The sequence below is a fragment of the Plecotus auritus genome, assembly GCF_963455305.1.
Source record: "Plecotus auritus genome assembly, chromosome: 7".
In the NCBI taxonomy this organism is placed as follows: Eukaryota; Metazoa; Chordata; class Mammalia; order Chiroptera; family Vespertilionidae; genus Plecotus; species Plecotus auritus.
In genome coordinates this window covers 120,059,049-120,074,111 of record NC_137774.1, presented here as the reverse complement: position 1 = coordinate 120,074,111, position 15,063 = coordinate 120,059,049, and the positions used below count along the sequence as shown (strand labels likewise).

Genomic DNA, 15,063 nt, shown 5'->3' with positions numbered 1-15,063 from the left:
GATATTCTTAAAAAGTCTTATAACCGTGGTTTTGAATTCTATATCCAGTCGTTTGTTTTCCTCCATTTCTTTCGTTTGTGATCTGATTCTTTGACCCCGCATTTTCATTGATTCCCTGAGTTGGTAAGGTAGATATTTGTGCTAGGTTTCCAATATGGCCCAGTGGGTCTGCTTCCCCAGTTAACCTGAGGTGGACACTCTTGGTGCACCCCTTTGTGGACTGTGTATACAGCCTTGTTGTAATTAAGTCTTTATTGTTGTTGGTATCACTGGGAAGAATTGACCTCCGGGCCAGTTGGCTGTAAGGATCAGCTGTGTCTATGCTGGGAGAAGTTCGGTGCTGGAGACAGCCTTATAGGATTAGACTTGCCAAATTGCAATAGCCTCTGTGCTCAGCTTGGATGGGGTGGAGTCTCAGTCTTGGCTTCCTGTCAGCCTTGCCCTTGCGCGCATGTGCGCTTTCAGTCCTCCGCCTTCCCCAGCTCGAGTCTCCGCCTGAGAGTCCAGACTCCCCCCACAAGAGCGTGAGTCCCCAGGGGCTCGCCTGGAACTGGGGTTCACTGCAGTCAGAACTGGGGCTCAGTGCCGTCAGGAGCCTCTGACTCCCTTTCACTAGGGAAAGCCTGTGGCAACCTCCGCAGCCTTTGTGCGCACTGGCACACGCGCGCGCACTTTCAGTCCTCCGCCTTCCCCGGCTCCCGAGTCTCCGCCCGAGAGTCCAGACTCCCCCCACAAGAGCGTGGGTCCCCAGGGGCTCGCCTGGAACTGGGGTTCACTGCAGTCAGAACTGGGGCTCAGTGCAGTCAGGATCCTCTGACTCCCTTCCACTAGGGAAAGCCTGTGGCAACCTCCGCAGCCTTTGTGCGCACTGGCCCGCGTGCACCTTCAGACTTCTGCCTTTTCCAGCTCGAGTCTCCGCCCGAGAGTCCAGACTCCCCCCGTAAGAGTGTGGGTCCCCAGGGGTTCGCCCGGAACTGGGGTTCAGTGCAGTCAGAACTGGGGTTCAGTGCGGTCGGAGGCTTCCTTCCCCCTTCCGCCAGAGAAAGTCAGCCAGGCTCTCAGCTGCCCTTCCTCTCTGCGCGCACAAAGCCCCTTTGCCGTACCTCCAATTCTCTGTGAGCTTTTCTCTTTCCTTCTAGTTGTAGAATTTTCACTCAGCCAGCTTTCCTGTGGTTCTGGATGGTGTCCGTTCTGTCTTCTAGTTGTAGTTTTGAAATTGTTGTGCGAGGCAGCAGTTTAGGTGTTTACCTATGCCGCCATCTTGGTTTCTCCTACTCCCAATCTTTAGATGAGTCAAATTCTCAAGTGCTGTTGCTGTGTTCTAAGAGGGAGAGGAAAATGTTAATTCATTTCTGAAGAGAGTAAAGAAAACAAACATACTATAGGACAACTGGTTTTTTTCAGTCTTCCTGAAAGTGCAAGTTGCAAGTTTAAGGTTTAGCATTGTGAAGCCAGAGTCTTTACAGATGAGTAATAGTAATTAATGATCACCCTTCATACTGATTTTCCATCAGAAGCCTTCTTATGATCTCAGTGGCCATCTCTAGCCCATTGGACAGCCATCCTTTTTTTTATTTAATATTTTTATTTTTTTCAGAGAGGAAGGGGGGGGGGAGGGGGGAGAGAGAGAGAGAGAGAGAGAGAGAGAGAGAGAGAGAGAGAGAGAGAGAGAGAGAAACAGCAATGATGAGAGAGAATCATTGACCGGCTGCCACCTGCATTGCATTTTCCACACTGGGGATCGAGCCCACAACCCGGTCATATGCCCTGACCGGTAATCAAACCGTGACCTCTTGGTTCATAGGTCAACACTCAACCACTGAGCCACACTGGCCCGGCAGGACAGCCATCTTTAGTCCCTGAACATATACTGCTCTTTCGTTGTGCTTCCCATTCTTTCCAGATTGTACTTTCTTCCCTTCTCTACTTTTTCAAATATTTCTCACTTTTTAAATGCCTTCTTCAGATTTTGTCACCAGTTTCCTTACAATGTCTCAACTGCTAGTCAGGATCTGTTCCCTACCCTTTGTTTCCAGTGCTTTGTTTTCACTGTTATGACATGATTTGCAGCCTGACAAGTTTTTGTTCATCATATAACCTGTGCCCCTCCCAGTTGATTGTGGATCCTTTAATAAGTAGGATTGTACAATGTTTATATTAGTATCCCTAGTACTTGGCAAGGTACCTTGAATAAGTACTTGCTCAATAACTCTTGCATGAATTTGCATTTGTTTTAGGTACTTTGCAGCAACTCAATTTGAACCCCTGGCGGCAAGATCTGCTTTTCCTTGTTTTGATGAGCCAGCATTTAAAGCCACTTATACCATCAAGATCATAAGAGAGGAGAACTACACTGCTTTATCAAATATGCCTAAGGTACTGTTCTGGTTCTTGATTATAAAATTTTTGAGTGGATCTCTTTCTTTGTTGAGAAGACTTGAATTCCTCTTTATCATATTGTTGAGAATGATTGAAACCTCATACATTCTTATTCTTTCTTAAAATACATATATCAAAGTTAAAATATATGTTGGAATCAACTGAGAAGTCAGCCCGATGAGCACTTGAGGAAAGAGAAATACCTGCTGGGTGTGGAATGTATGGGCAGGAAATGTGAAGTGTGTACTATGTACTAACGATGTACAAAATGATTAATACTGTGAACTGAAGATCAGAGTGATATTTTCTGAGATATGGTATATTTGCCATTCTAAACAATGATATTTGATAGTGTTGAATCATGATTGACCTGGATGTTTTATTAGTTATTTAAAAGTCCGTATTCTAACATGGAGGTTTAACAAAAACACAACTTTCTTGTATGTGAGCTCTGCATGGGAGGCAATGAGGTTAAAACCAAGCAGAATTGTTTTTATGCCAAATAGAATGTAGGGGTCCTTTTGTTGACACCTGAGGGGCTGTGTGCAGCCTGATAGGAGCCTCTCAGAGCCCATGAGGCTAGTGGAGAGGAACAGTCACATTCAACAAACCCTGGACTGAGCCTTTGTAGGCCAGAGAGGACATGATCTGTCCTTCAACAGGGAAGTTACTTCAACACTCCACTCCCAGACATACTCTTCACGTTAATCTTTCTCTGAAAGAGGTGGAATGTCTGCTTGCCTAGTATTCCAAAACATATTGCAGTTCATGATCAGAAAATCCTATAAGATTGCCTTCATTCCCTCATCTTGTGGCTACTACAGACTTCTCTAATAATTTTGATCCCACTAAACCTCCTTGGGGTCATCACATGGTACTTGCTGAAGCCATTTTGATGCCAGAGGATTAGGGCCAGACTTCCCAGACACAGGTGGGAATGAGGCTCTTGGGATGCTATTGAAAGAAGTATTTTCAGAAGCCTCCATGGGAGGATGGGATGTGGAAGATTTTATTGGCCTGGAGTTACATTTCTCTGGTTCCAATGTCCCATTTCCCCCAAGCCAGTCCTGAAAAGAGGGCAACTGAGAGCTCAGCAAAGCCAGAAACAAGGTTAGTGTCCAAAGTTTCTGTTCCATGTTGCAGCCAGGTGAGGTTCAGCATTCCAGCCAGATTAAAGTCTATTAGTCCATGTGTGGAGGCCAACATGGCCATGCACCTTGCAAGCACAGGAGAGCGCAGCCCCCTGCAGCAGAAGTCCCAGGAGGGCCCAGTGCCCTGGACCCTAGAGAGTTAACTTCCTTTGTTTGGAAGTTTATTATTTAGATTTTGCTCTATTGCATTGGTCACACCCATTCTGGCCAATTACCTGTTTCCAGGTGTGATTGATGGGCAGGCACTTTCCCATATTTCTCAGACCTTAATGGGCATGTGTCTAAATTGCTTTTGTCTACCAGTGGTCGGCAAACTGCGGCTCGCGAGCCGCAGTTTGCTGCTCTGTTGACTAATGAGTTTGCCGACCACTGGTCTAGACCCTTCCCCCATCAGTCAGCAGGGAACAGACTTAGAGTGTTCAATGCAGCTTTTTGGCAAAGCTGAATAAATGGTATGCCTATATCTAGTCTTCCCTTTCACTCCTTTCCTGTTAAATTATAACCAGGTTATTACAATGGCATAAGTTTGTAGTGATATCCCAGCTTTAGCTCCTTCTTTAATGAGTTTATTTGTAGCAGTAGAGAGGAGCATGCTAGATCATAAAGAAGGATTTTGGTTTTGATGTTGTTGTTTTTTTTAATTTTTTTTAATTGATTAAGGTATTACATATGTGTCCATATCCCCCCATTGCCCCCCACCGCACTCCCGTACATGCTCTCACCCCCTCACCCCCACTGTCTCTGTCCATTGGTTATGCTTATATGCATGCATTCAAGTCTTTTGGCTGATCTCTCCCCCTTACCCCCACCCTCCCTACCTTCCCTCTTAGGTTTGAGCATCTGATGGATGCTTCTCTGTCTCTGAATCTGATTTTGTTCATCAGTTTATGTTGTTCATTATAATCCGCAAATGAGTGAGATCATGTGATATTTATCTTTCTCCGACTGACTTATTTCACTTAGCATTGATGTTGTTTTAAAGGGGAGAAACAGAGCCAATGTTACTTATTATCTCTAACTTATAATTTTTTAAAGCCATCTTTTGAGACTAAAAACTCCTTAAGGATTTTCACTGTAATTAATATATCCTCATGATGAAGGATGGTAGAACAGACTGAGACTAAAGGCCATTAGTTTAGAAACCAGTCCAGACAGATTAAAATATGCCAACATCTTTGCTATTTATTTCCTATTTGAATTTTCAGTTTCTCAGTTTATTTGTCACTGTCATTTATTCCCATAGTTATAGAACTGTCATCTTTTCCTCTTTGCTTGTAGAAGTCATCGGTCACCATGAAAGATGGACTTGTTCAGGATGAATATTTTGAAAGTGTGAAGATGAGCACTTACCTGGTTGCTTTCATTGTGGGGGAGATGAAGAATCTGAGTCAGGACATAAATGGAACCCTGGTATGTTGTTATGGTATTGGTCTTAAAAGAGGTTGAGAGGAATTCTTTAATTATTTCTGGTAACTGCTTTATGGAGGAAAACAAGGTTTTGGATCACAACTCTGACATCTTACAATTCAGAATTGTTACTTTTTGCATAGTTGTTTACTGTTATCAATTGAATACCTGAAAGTCAATGATTTTCAAATTTCTTTTAATTTTACTTTTACAAGTAAATTCCATTAAGACAATATACAGGGTGGGCAAAAGTAGGTTTGTAGTTGTTCATATGGTAAACATTACAATAATTAATAAATAATTATACAAGACTAAACTATATGTTTCGCATACTCACAACTGTATGTATAATAAAGCTTCTAGAACTGTGTTGTACACTATGGTGGTTACTAGCTTAATGTGACTATGTAGATTTAAATTAAAATTAGACGACAGTTTGGTGGCTGAATAAGATGTTCTTCATTTATGCCCACTCCTTTGCCCCAACAACAATTTGACATCCATCCATGGAAAAATTACCTTTGTGGAAGCTGTGGGATCCAGCACCATATGCCATGGTACCTGGAGAAGTCTTGCCTACCTATGCATCAGCTATTAAGCATACAGACCTTGGTCCTGCTTGTGGACCCTGTAGTGGGCTGTGAAATGGTTCCAGCTTCCTGGGCCGTAGTTTGGGAGCATTTAAAAAACTGTCTTAGACCAGTGATTTTAAACCTTTTTCATCTCATGGAACATATAAAATAATTACTAAAATTCTGTGGCACACCAAAAAATATATTTTTGCCAACCTGACAAAAAATAGGTATAATTTTTATTTATTCACACTGGACAGCTATTGTTGTTTTGTCTGTTGTCATTTTTTTATTTTATTTGGCAATCTAAGGGAAAAGAGGTCAGTGCCCCTGACTAAATAGTCCGATGTTGCATGTTTTAAAAATTCCTGTAGAACACCAGTTGAAAATCACTGTCTTAGACAGTTGCTCTTGGACAAGAGAGCCTTTGTGGAAGTCCAGATTTCCAGCAGAAAAGTTCTAGCATACTATTGGAGGGGAAAAAAAAAAAGTATGAGTTTGGATGCATTGGAGAGGTCAATTAGTAAAGACTGGAAGAGTTGACTGCTACTTCAATATGAAGACAGCTACACAAAACATCAAGGGACATGAAAAATCAAAGAAACGTGACACCTCCAAAGCACAATAATTTTCCAGTAACTGATCCCCAAGACATGAATATCCATGATTTACCCAATAAAGACACCAAAATAGCTGTTGTAAGAAAACTTAATGAGCTATAAGAAAACACAGAAAAACAATTCACTGAAATCAGGAAACAACACACAAGCAAAATGAAAAGCTATAAAAATAAATTAAAACTAATAAAAAAGAACCAATTAGAAATTCTAGAGCAGGAGAATATAATGAGTGAAATGAAAGATGCAATAGAGAGCATGAACGGCAGAATGGATAAAGTAGAAAAAAGAAGATAGGAAAATTTGATATCTAGTCAGAGGAGAACAAAGAAAAAAGCAGGAAAAAAGGTGAAGAAAGCCTTTGTGCTTTATGGAACCATCAAATGAAAGGATTTGCAAATTATTGGATTTTCAGAAGAAGAATAGAGAGATTATTTAAAGGAATAATGGCTGAAAGCTTCCCAAAACGAGGAATTTGGATATCCAAGTTCATGAAACTCATAGATTACCAAAAAAAAACTCTGTTTAAAGACAAGACACATTGTAATAAAACCACTAAAAATCAAAGAAAAACTTAAAAGCAGAAAAATGTATAAAAAATCCTTTTAATTTACAAGGAAACCTCCATAAGTTTATCAGGGGTTTCTCAACAGAAACATTAGAGGTCAGGAGAGAGTCATATTATCTGTTCAAAGTGCTAAAAAAATAAAACTGCCAATCAAGAATACTCTTTCCAGCAAAGTTATCATTCAGAAATGGAGATAAAGACTTTCCCAGATAAGCAAAAGTTGAGAGAGCCCATTAGACCTACCTTACAAGAAATGCTAAAAGGAGTGCTTCCAGCTGAAATGTAAGGATGCTAACTAGTAACATGAAAATGTACAACTCATTAATAAAGTTAAGTATATAGTCAAATTTAGAATACTCTAATACTGTAATATGGTGGTATGCATAAAAAGGAGTTCTAAGAGGGAAGTTTAGAGTGATAAATGCCTACATTAAGATAAAAGATCTCAAATGAACAGTCTGACTTTACACCGCAAGGAACTAGAAAAAGAAGAATAAACTAAACCCAACGTTAGCAGAAGGGAGGAAAGAAGGATTGGAGCAGAATTCAGTGAAATAGATACCAGGAAAAACAAAGAATGGATAAAGAAGATGTGGTATATATGTACTATGAAATATTACTCAGCCATGAGAAAGGAGGAAATCCTTCCATTTATAACAACATGGATGGACCTTGAAAGCTAAATGACATACATCAGAAAGAGAAAGACAAATACTGTATGTCACTTATATGGGGAATCTAATAAAACCAGATTCAGAAACAGAGTAGAATGCTGGTTGCCAGGGGCTAAGGGGTGGGGGAAATGGGGAAATGTTGTTCAAAGGGTTCATACTTGCAATTACAAAATGAATAAGTTCTGAGGATTTAATGTGCAGCCTTGTTATTATAGTTACAATACTGTATTATATACATTAAAGTTTCTAAGAGAGTAGGTATTAAATGTTCTCACCACAAAAAAAGAAATGGTAATGAGGTGAGGTGATGGAGGTGTTAAACTAATTCTACTGTGGTAATCATCATTTACAATATGTAAGTGTATCAAATCAACACTTTGTACACCTTAAAGTTACACAGTATTGTTTGTTAATTATATCATTGCAGCTGAAAATGAATTAAATTTAAAATTCACTTCCTCAATTAGTAGCCACATTTTTAGTATTGGGGCTAGTGGCTACCATATTGGTATATCACCAATACTGAATATTTCTATAAATGCAGAAAATTTTATTAGACAGCCAGTGCTAAATCTAGGACATTGTTCAGACTTAAAAGATAGCATAAAAATGTGGTTTAAAGGACTACTCCAGGTTGTGATTGGAGTAATGAGTAAAATTGTTTAAGGGTCTCGTGTATCTGTAATTCAGCAAAATTGATTATTCTAATTAGGCTTCTATTTATCATTAGGGACTGTCTGTAAATGAATTTTCTGCATTAATTTTATAGTAGAGACCTAATAAAGCTGACAAAATAGAAGAAAAAGGTCCTTTAAAGCTAATGATGATTATTCTTCATGATAGAAATATTTTTGATCCCCACCAGGGAATATTGTCTACTTTTGAACACATTCAATTGGATTGGGTTTCCTGTCTAAACTGAAGAGCTTTATTTTACTCAGTATTCTTGGATCATATTATTTTGCTAATTAAAAGGGTATACTCCTTCTGTTATAAAAGATTATCATGTCTACCCCCTAACTTAGAATATAAGGACAGATATAAGGATTATCTGGCTGTTTATTAGCAATAACATGCTATGCCTTTATGCTCAATGTTAAAGAATGGAGAATTATTCAAGAAGTAAAGTGAGTGTTAAGGGTAAGTGTAGAGTGTATATTGAATAAGTGTTCAATATGATTTACTCACCTTTGGGTTGAAAGAGTTTTTGTCAAGTCTAAACCAAATAATTTTTCAGAATCCATTTCAAAAGGATATTAAGACTGTTTTTAATCTGAAAAAAAAAAAATTCCTCTTCAAGTGTTGCAGCACAAATCAAATCTAGCCCTCGATTTAGATGTTGCAGCCTTGATAAAACCTAAAATGCTCAGTCTACAAAGTCAGGTTTGCTTCTTCATGACCCAGCGGAGTACCAAACCATCCTCTCTCATTGAAGCTTTTCCACAGCTGGGCTCAGTCATTCTCTCTGATTTCTCATGGCACTTTAGTTATGTCACTGTTGCAGTTCCTGTCACACTCTTTGTTATAAAACCCCTGCACTTTTTATTGTATTCCAAAATGTATGCATGCTTGGCTTCTTTTCCCTCTGTCCCCTCCTCCCTCCCTCCTCTCCTCTCTCTCTCTCTCTCTCTCTCTCTCTCTCTCTCTCTCTCTCTCTCTCTCTCTCCCCCCCCCTCTCTCTCTCTCTCTCCCCCTCTCTCCCCCCTCCCCACTTTTTCTCCTTCCTCCTTCCCCTTCCCTCCCTCTCTCCCTCCCTCCCTCTCATCTGTTCCCTAATCCATTCCTTTCTCTTTTTTTTCTTTCTGCTGCTATATTGGCTTTTTACTGCTTCAAATTCATCTGATATTCAAGGTCCTCTTATAAATTAGACTATATTTCTAATTGCTCCAGTGTGAATTCTTCAAATTTTATACATCATTCTGATAGGTAGGTAGGTAGGTAGGTAGGTAGATAGAATTGAGAAACTTGTTTTTGTTTTTTATCTACATGTTAGGAAGCAACATGGTTCATCATGGAATGTGGAGTCTACCTGGGTTCAAATCTCTCTTCTACAGTTTACTAGCTGTATGCCCCTGGCAGGCTGCTCTGTGATTCTCTCTAAATCTCACCGTCCACAACTCTAGTACTATATTGCCTGACTAGCCTGTTCTCTCAAGGATTACATTTTTTAAATTCCTATAAAATGTTCAGTACCTCACAGATAGTAATACACACACACGCGCACGCATGCACACACGTGTGGAATGTAGTCTCTTTTTTCATATGCAAATATCATGAATTTCTTGTATGTCTGTAAATATGAATAACCTTTATTATTTTTAATGCTACCCAGTAGTAAATGTGTTTTGAAAAATGTAACATTATACAAATAAACAATTTTTATTAATTTTATATTTTTTTTAGTGGGAAATGGAGAAGAATCTAATATGGATGGAGTTATACTTTTTATTTTCTAAATCTAATGAGGAGGAGGCATTAGCCCCATGTTGCTGATGAAGAAATGGTGTCTCAGAGAAGTTTAGTAGTTGACCCAAAATTACATAGCTAGTAAGTGATAGTCAGAATTGTACTGTCCACCACAGTATGCTGCTTCTTACACCAAATGACTTAAATAACTTCTGTAGGTATGGTGACCAGAAATTCAGACTTGGAGTCTACCAAAGGAGTTTTGTTATGTTAAAATGTGTCAGTGTCTAGGATGGTTTCTGTTTTGTAATATTTGACATTAGGCCTATTTCACAAGATACAGGAATAAGGCAGTAGGGCTTTGCTTACTAATCAGTCTTACCAAACAACTAAAAATGTCAGAGTTGGCTGTAGATTATTAAATATATCGTGTTCAGTGGTAGAGACTAGTATGTTGTCAAAGGCCCAGGGAAAGAGAAACATTTGTTTTATTATTTCTGTCCATTCTCCAGTGTTCTTTGAACCTCTCCCTGACTTTAGGAATGCCAGAATTACATAGCACATTCCAGGACAGTTTTAAAATACACTGCTTTTATCTGTTTGTCTTGAGGTTTTTGTTTTGTTTTACTTTTCCCATTGCCTGACTTTGTTTTTACCATAGGTAGTTCTAATTAGTAGAATCAGAATTCAGTGGTGGTTAGTCAGATGTGGACTATTTAACATTCGAACAGAACCTTCAACAGCATTATCCATATGAGGTTATAATTTTAATTTATTCATATTCAGTCAGGAACATGGCTTAGTTCCAAATTTCTGCTAAAGCATTCCTACCTCAAGTATCTCTCCACCAGCCAGGGACATTGTTTATAATTTATATCATTCTCCTGAAGTCCCATCTAATTAGTTATTCTGGATAGACTTGATACTGTTTTTATTGTGTGGGTTTTTTGTTTTTGTTTTTGTTTTTGTTTTTAGGAATATATGCTTTTTTATGTGTTCAGCTATCTGTTTAGGAAAGCTGGTATTCTTTAGGAGCAGGCTATATATTATTATCCTTTTGGGTGGGGAATGAGGTTTAGTTCTGGTTTTGTTTTTGTTTTACCTATTTTTTGCTTTTATTAAATTAAAGAACAAATTAAGTTAAACCTAGCAAATCTGTTACTCCTCAGTCCAAGAACACTTTGCTCTGAGTCTTTAGTTGTGTTTTTTAGAAATCTCCTAAAGGTCTTAGCAAGAAATCTTGCAAGAAAGGTTTTAAGTTGTTAAGTCTTAAGGCCTAAGCGCCAGTTGAGTTCCGTTTAGCAGTATTTAGAGTGCTTTTACCAAGACCAGAATTCTGGTCAACACTTTCTTTGTTAAACTAAATTGCCCTTTTTGTTTATCTTCTCACTGCTTCTGTTGCTCCTAAAATAAGCTTGATCTTAGTCATAAGGACCAGATGATTTATCTCTATTGAGCACTCATAGCACACATTCTTTTAAGGAAAAAGAAAAGAAGTTAAAATATACCAAAGTACCTTTTTTCCTAATTATTGTATACCAGAAATAGGACTAAGTGGGTCTTTTGGTCAGAATTCAGTTTTACATAAACTTCCCTCCCCGCCTTTACTTTTCCTCTGAGGAAAGATGCTTTTCACGTATAGTGATGGAAGTGGCCAAATGGCTTGCCTGGCAAAAGGATGTTTGAAGAGGAATCTGGATGATATGGGTGATGTTTCTATTGGGATAGCATCTTCTAGATGATTGCATCAATTATAACATAAAATATGTATGTCTGGAAAGAACAGGCAGAGAGAATAAAGACATCTTAAATTCCAAGTGATCTTGGTACAATCATTTATAATAACACACTTTAAAATAATATGTCAGGCTTTTTTATTTTTATTTTTTAGCAATAACACTTATTTCTTCAGAGGGGAAAGGATGCAGGAAGGGCACCTGTCAGCAGCATGAGCTTGAGTTCCCTTGGCAGGTGGTGACTGAATTCAATAAGCTGTGGTCACAGCCCTGTACTAAGGGCTGCGGATGGTAGAGTGCTGGGCTGGTGAAGTACTCTTGGCCACATGCTTTGGGAGGTTACATTTCTTCCATAGTTACTTTAGAAAGCAACACATTTTAATTGGCTAACTCTAGTTCTAGTCTAGACACTTCATTCTTCCAGTAATTTGCCACAAAGTTCTAGTCACACATATTTCGCATATTTCTGATGGAACTCTATTAGTAGTAATGATAATAACTACTATATTGAACCCTTATATTGTGTCAGGTACTATTCTAAGTTCTATAAATGTATTAGCTCATTTAATCCTCACAGCAGCCCTGTGAGGGTAGGAGCTACTTGTATCGCCATTTCATAGATAAAGATACTGAGGCACACAACCAGCAGAGACTTGAACCTGGCACTCTAACTACAGAGCCTGTACATTTGACGCCATGTGTCCTCCATGTTTCTGTGATTAATGCATATGGTTCTATAGCAGCCGTGGGCAAACTACGGCCCGCGGGCCGGATCCGGCTGTTCTATCCCGTTCTCTTGCTCTCCCCTCCGCTCCTTTACTTTGAATTTATATTAGTTCACACAAACACTCCATCCATGCTTTTGTTCCGGCCCTCCGGTCCAGTTTAAGAACCCATTGTGGCCCTCGAGTCAAAAAGTTTGCCCACCCCTGTTCTATAGACTGAAGCCCCACATAAAGGGACTTACAGCTGACATCTATTTGACCTCTTAGAAATTGTTAACAGGTTTTCAGTCCTTTAATGGGAGACTAAAATTAATTTAAAATGAGAGTTCACCAAATGATGAATTATTTAATGTCTCCATTTCCCACCTGCTGAAATCTTTATTTTGAGGTTTTTATTTTCTGCCATGTCTTGTCCATATCCCCTTTTCCAGGGGAGTATAGAGGTTTTTTGTCTCCCCCCCCCCCAATCAATTAAAAAACAGTAAATATTGCTTTTAAAAGACCCATTGCTTTTAACATAATGGTTTACATTTTGTCTTTTGATACTTATTGAATAATATGTTTACAGTTAGTCACATCTATGTGTTTAACTTACGCACTTAGAAAAAGAAAGAATAACAATTTAAGTAATGTGGGTGATTGCATCTGCCATCCCCCTGAGCGAGCATGTGCCCTGGAGTGAATGGGGAAAGGGGGAATGAATTTATCATCCCCTTAAGTTGGCTTTAGTTACTATGTGCCACTCATGGAGTGCTTCACTCTTCTGGGCGTGATTATTTTTTTATACAATGTGGCCTATTTTTTTATACAACTGGAAAAAAGCAAGCCCTCCCAAGGCTGGAAGGAAAACTGGCTGTGCCTTACTGAAAGAGAGTGTGGTGGTTTATAGTTTTTTTTCTAGGATAAGTTCAACAAATGTGCAATTTTTGCCTTATGTGTTTATTTTAGAACTAACTCCCTCTTAAGATGCGATTCCTCTGTGTTGAGTGCCTGCCTGCTCGATGCCAGGCACTGTGATAGGTGTCAAAAGAATTAAAATTTGGTTTTGTCCTTTAAATAATTCACAATCTTGATAGCTCATAAGCAAGGGAGGGTAACTATAGGTAATGGGGAGGAAGAACAGAGTATTGTAAAATTAAATGGGCAAATGCTTATAAATTGCTGTAATCTGACCCAAAATAGTTTATTTTAGACGTTATGTTAACTTTTTAAAAAAGGAATTGTTAAGGTTTGTTTTTTTTAACATCATTGTATGCCTGGAAGTGATTTGCTAAACTCTGTGGGTGCTAAAAGAACTGTAAACAAGAATTTTTGTCCTGAAAAATCTTGCAACTCTGCAGTTTTGCATATGCCAATCTTGACAGTGTTCACCTGAATAAGTAATTATACCTGGCCTTACATCATACATAATGTTTCCTTCTAGGTTTCTATATATTCTGTACCAGAAAAGATTGGTCAAGTTCACCATGCCTTGGAAACAACTGTGAAGCTTCTTGAGTTTTTTCAAAACTACTTTGAAATTCAATACCCACTTAAGAAATTGGGTAAGAATCAAACAGTGCCTCTGATTTTCGTTACGATTATAACCTAGAATCATTTTGCAAATGTTTTTTAGAAAGAGCTCTTGCCAAAGTTATTATAAAAGGAAACCAAGAAACACAGTTAATGACTTAAAAATTGTTTGTATTTAAGATCATTTAGATTTCATGAGTGTATCTGAATGTGGAGCTTCAAGTTTATGGGGCTATTACAAAGGTTCTGTGTAAGTGGGAATGCACTTAGGGCTTAGTCTGGAGTTTAACTGATTCTAACTTCCTAATAAGTTCCTGATTCAGATAATAAAAATTGAGTAATGGGCCTGGGCCGTGTGGGTCAGTGGTTGAGCTTTGACCTATGAACCAGGAGGTCACAGTTCAATTCCCGGGCAGGACACAGGCCCAGGTTGCGGGCTCGATCCCCAGCAGTGGGTGTGCAGGAGGCAGTGGATCAGTGATTCTCTCTCATCATTGATATTTCTCTCTCTCTCTCCCTCTCCCTTCCTCTGAAATCAATAAAAACATATTTTCAAAAACTGGGTAATGGAAGCTCTGGAAAGCAAGAGCATTTCAGTGCTCTTCAGCATGGAGCTGGTTTTGGGTAGAAGAGAGTTGGCCCTGCCCATTGTGAAGGAATTAGGTATCTCTTCTTTTGCTAAGGAGCAGAGGAACAGTGACTCTACAGGGGTTTTATCAGGTTTTCATCAGCTGACCTAGTGGTGAGGAGCATATAGGGCTAGAGTAAGGAAGGTTCCATTTGTTAGGAGTATAAAATAAACTCTGCCTCCAGATCCACAGTGATAAAACAGTGGGTGAACTATTTTGATTTAACCAGGAAGTACATTAAATGAGGGAAAGTTGTTTACTTTTCTCCTGTTATGTCCAGATTTGGTGGCTATTCCTGACTTTGAAGCAGGAGCAATGGAAAATTGGGGTCTGCTCACCTTCCGAGAAGAGACACTTCTGTATGACAATAATACTTCTTCAGCAGCTGACAGAAAACTGGTTACTAAAGTCATCGCTCATGAGCTGGCCCATCAGGTATTAGCATCCAAGGCTGTTTTATCTCATACCTGTGGTCTACTCCATATCCTAGAGTGTTAGAATAAGTTTAGAGGCTAATAATAATTTAGCTGTTTATTGTAGTATTGCTTTCATAATAAAATGATGCTTTTGAACACAAACAATTTCAGATGAAAATGCCATCTTATGTTTGTATAGGACTGTACAGTTTATAAAACATGGTCACATGTATGATCTCACTTTTCATAACTGCTGTAGGGCAGGTGAAAA

General features: G+C 39.0%; 1 protein-coding gene across 1 annotated transcript in view; it reads left to right on the top strand.

Moving 5' to 3' along the window:
* LNPEP (leucyl and cystinyl aminopeptidase) overlaps positions 1 to 15,063 on the top strand; it is an 89,565-nt gene that overhangs the window by 45,455 nt on the left and 29,047 nt on the right. Inside the window, 4 exon segments of the mRNA XM_080678497.1 lie at positions 2,238 to 2,376; positions 4,809 to 4,940; positions 13,659 to 13,779; positions 14,657 to 14,811. Coding sequence (XP_080534623.1) covers positions 2,238 to 2,376; positions 4,809 to 4,940; positions 13,659 to 13,779; positions 14,657 to 14,811 — 547 coding nt within the window.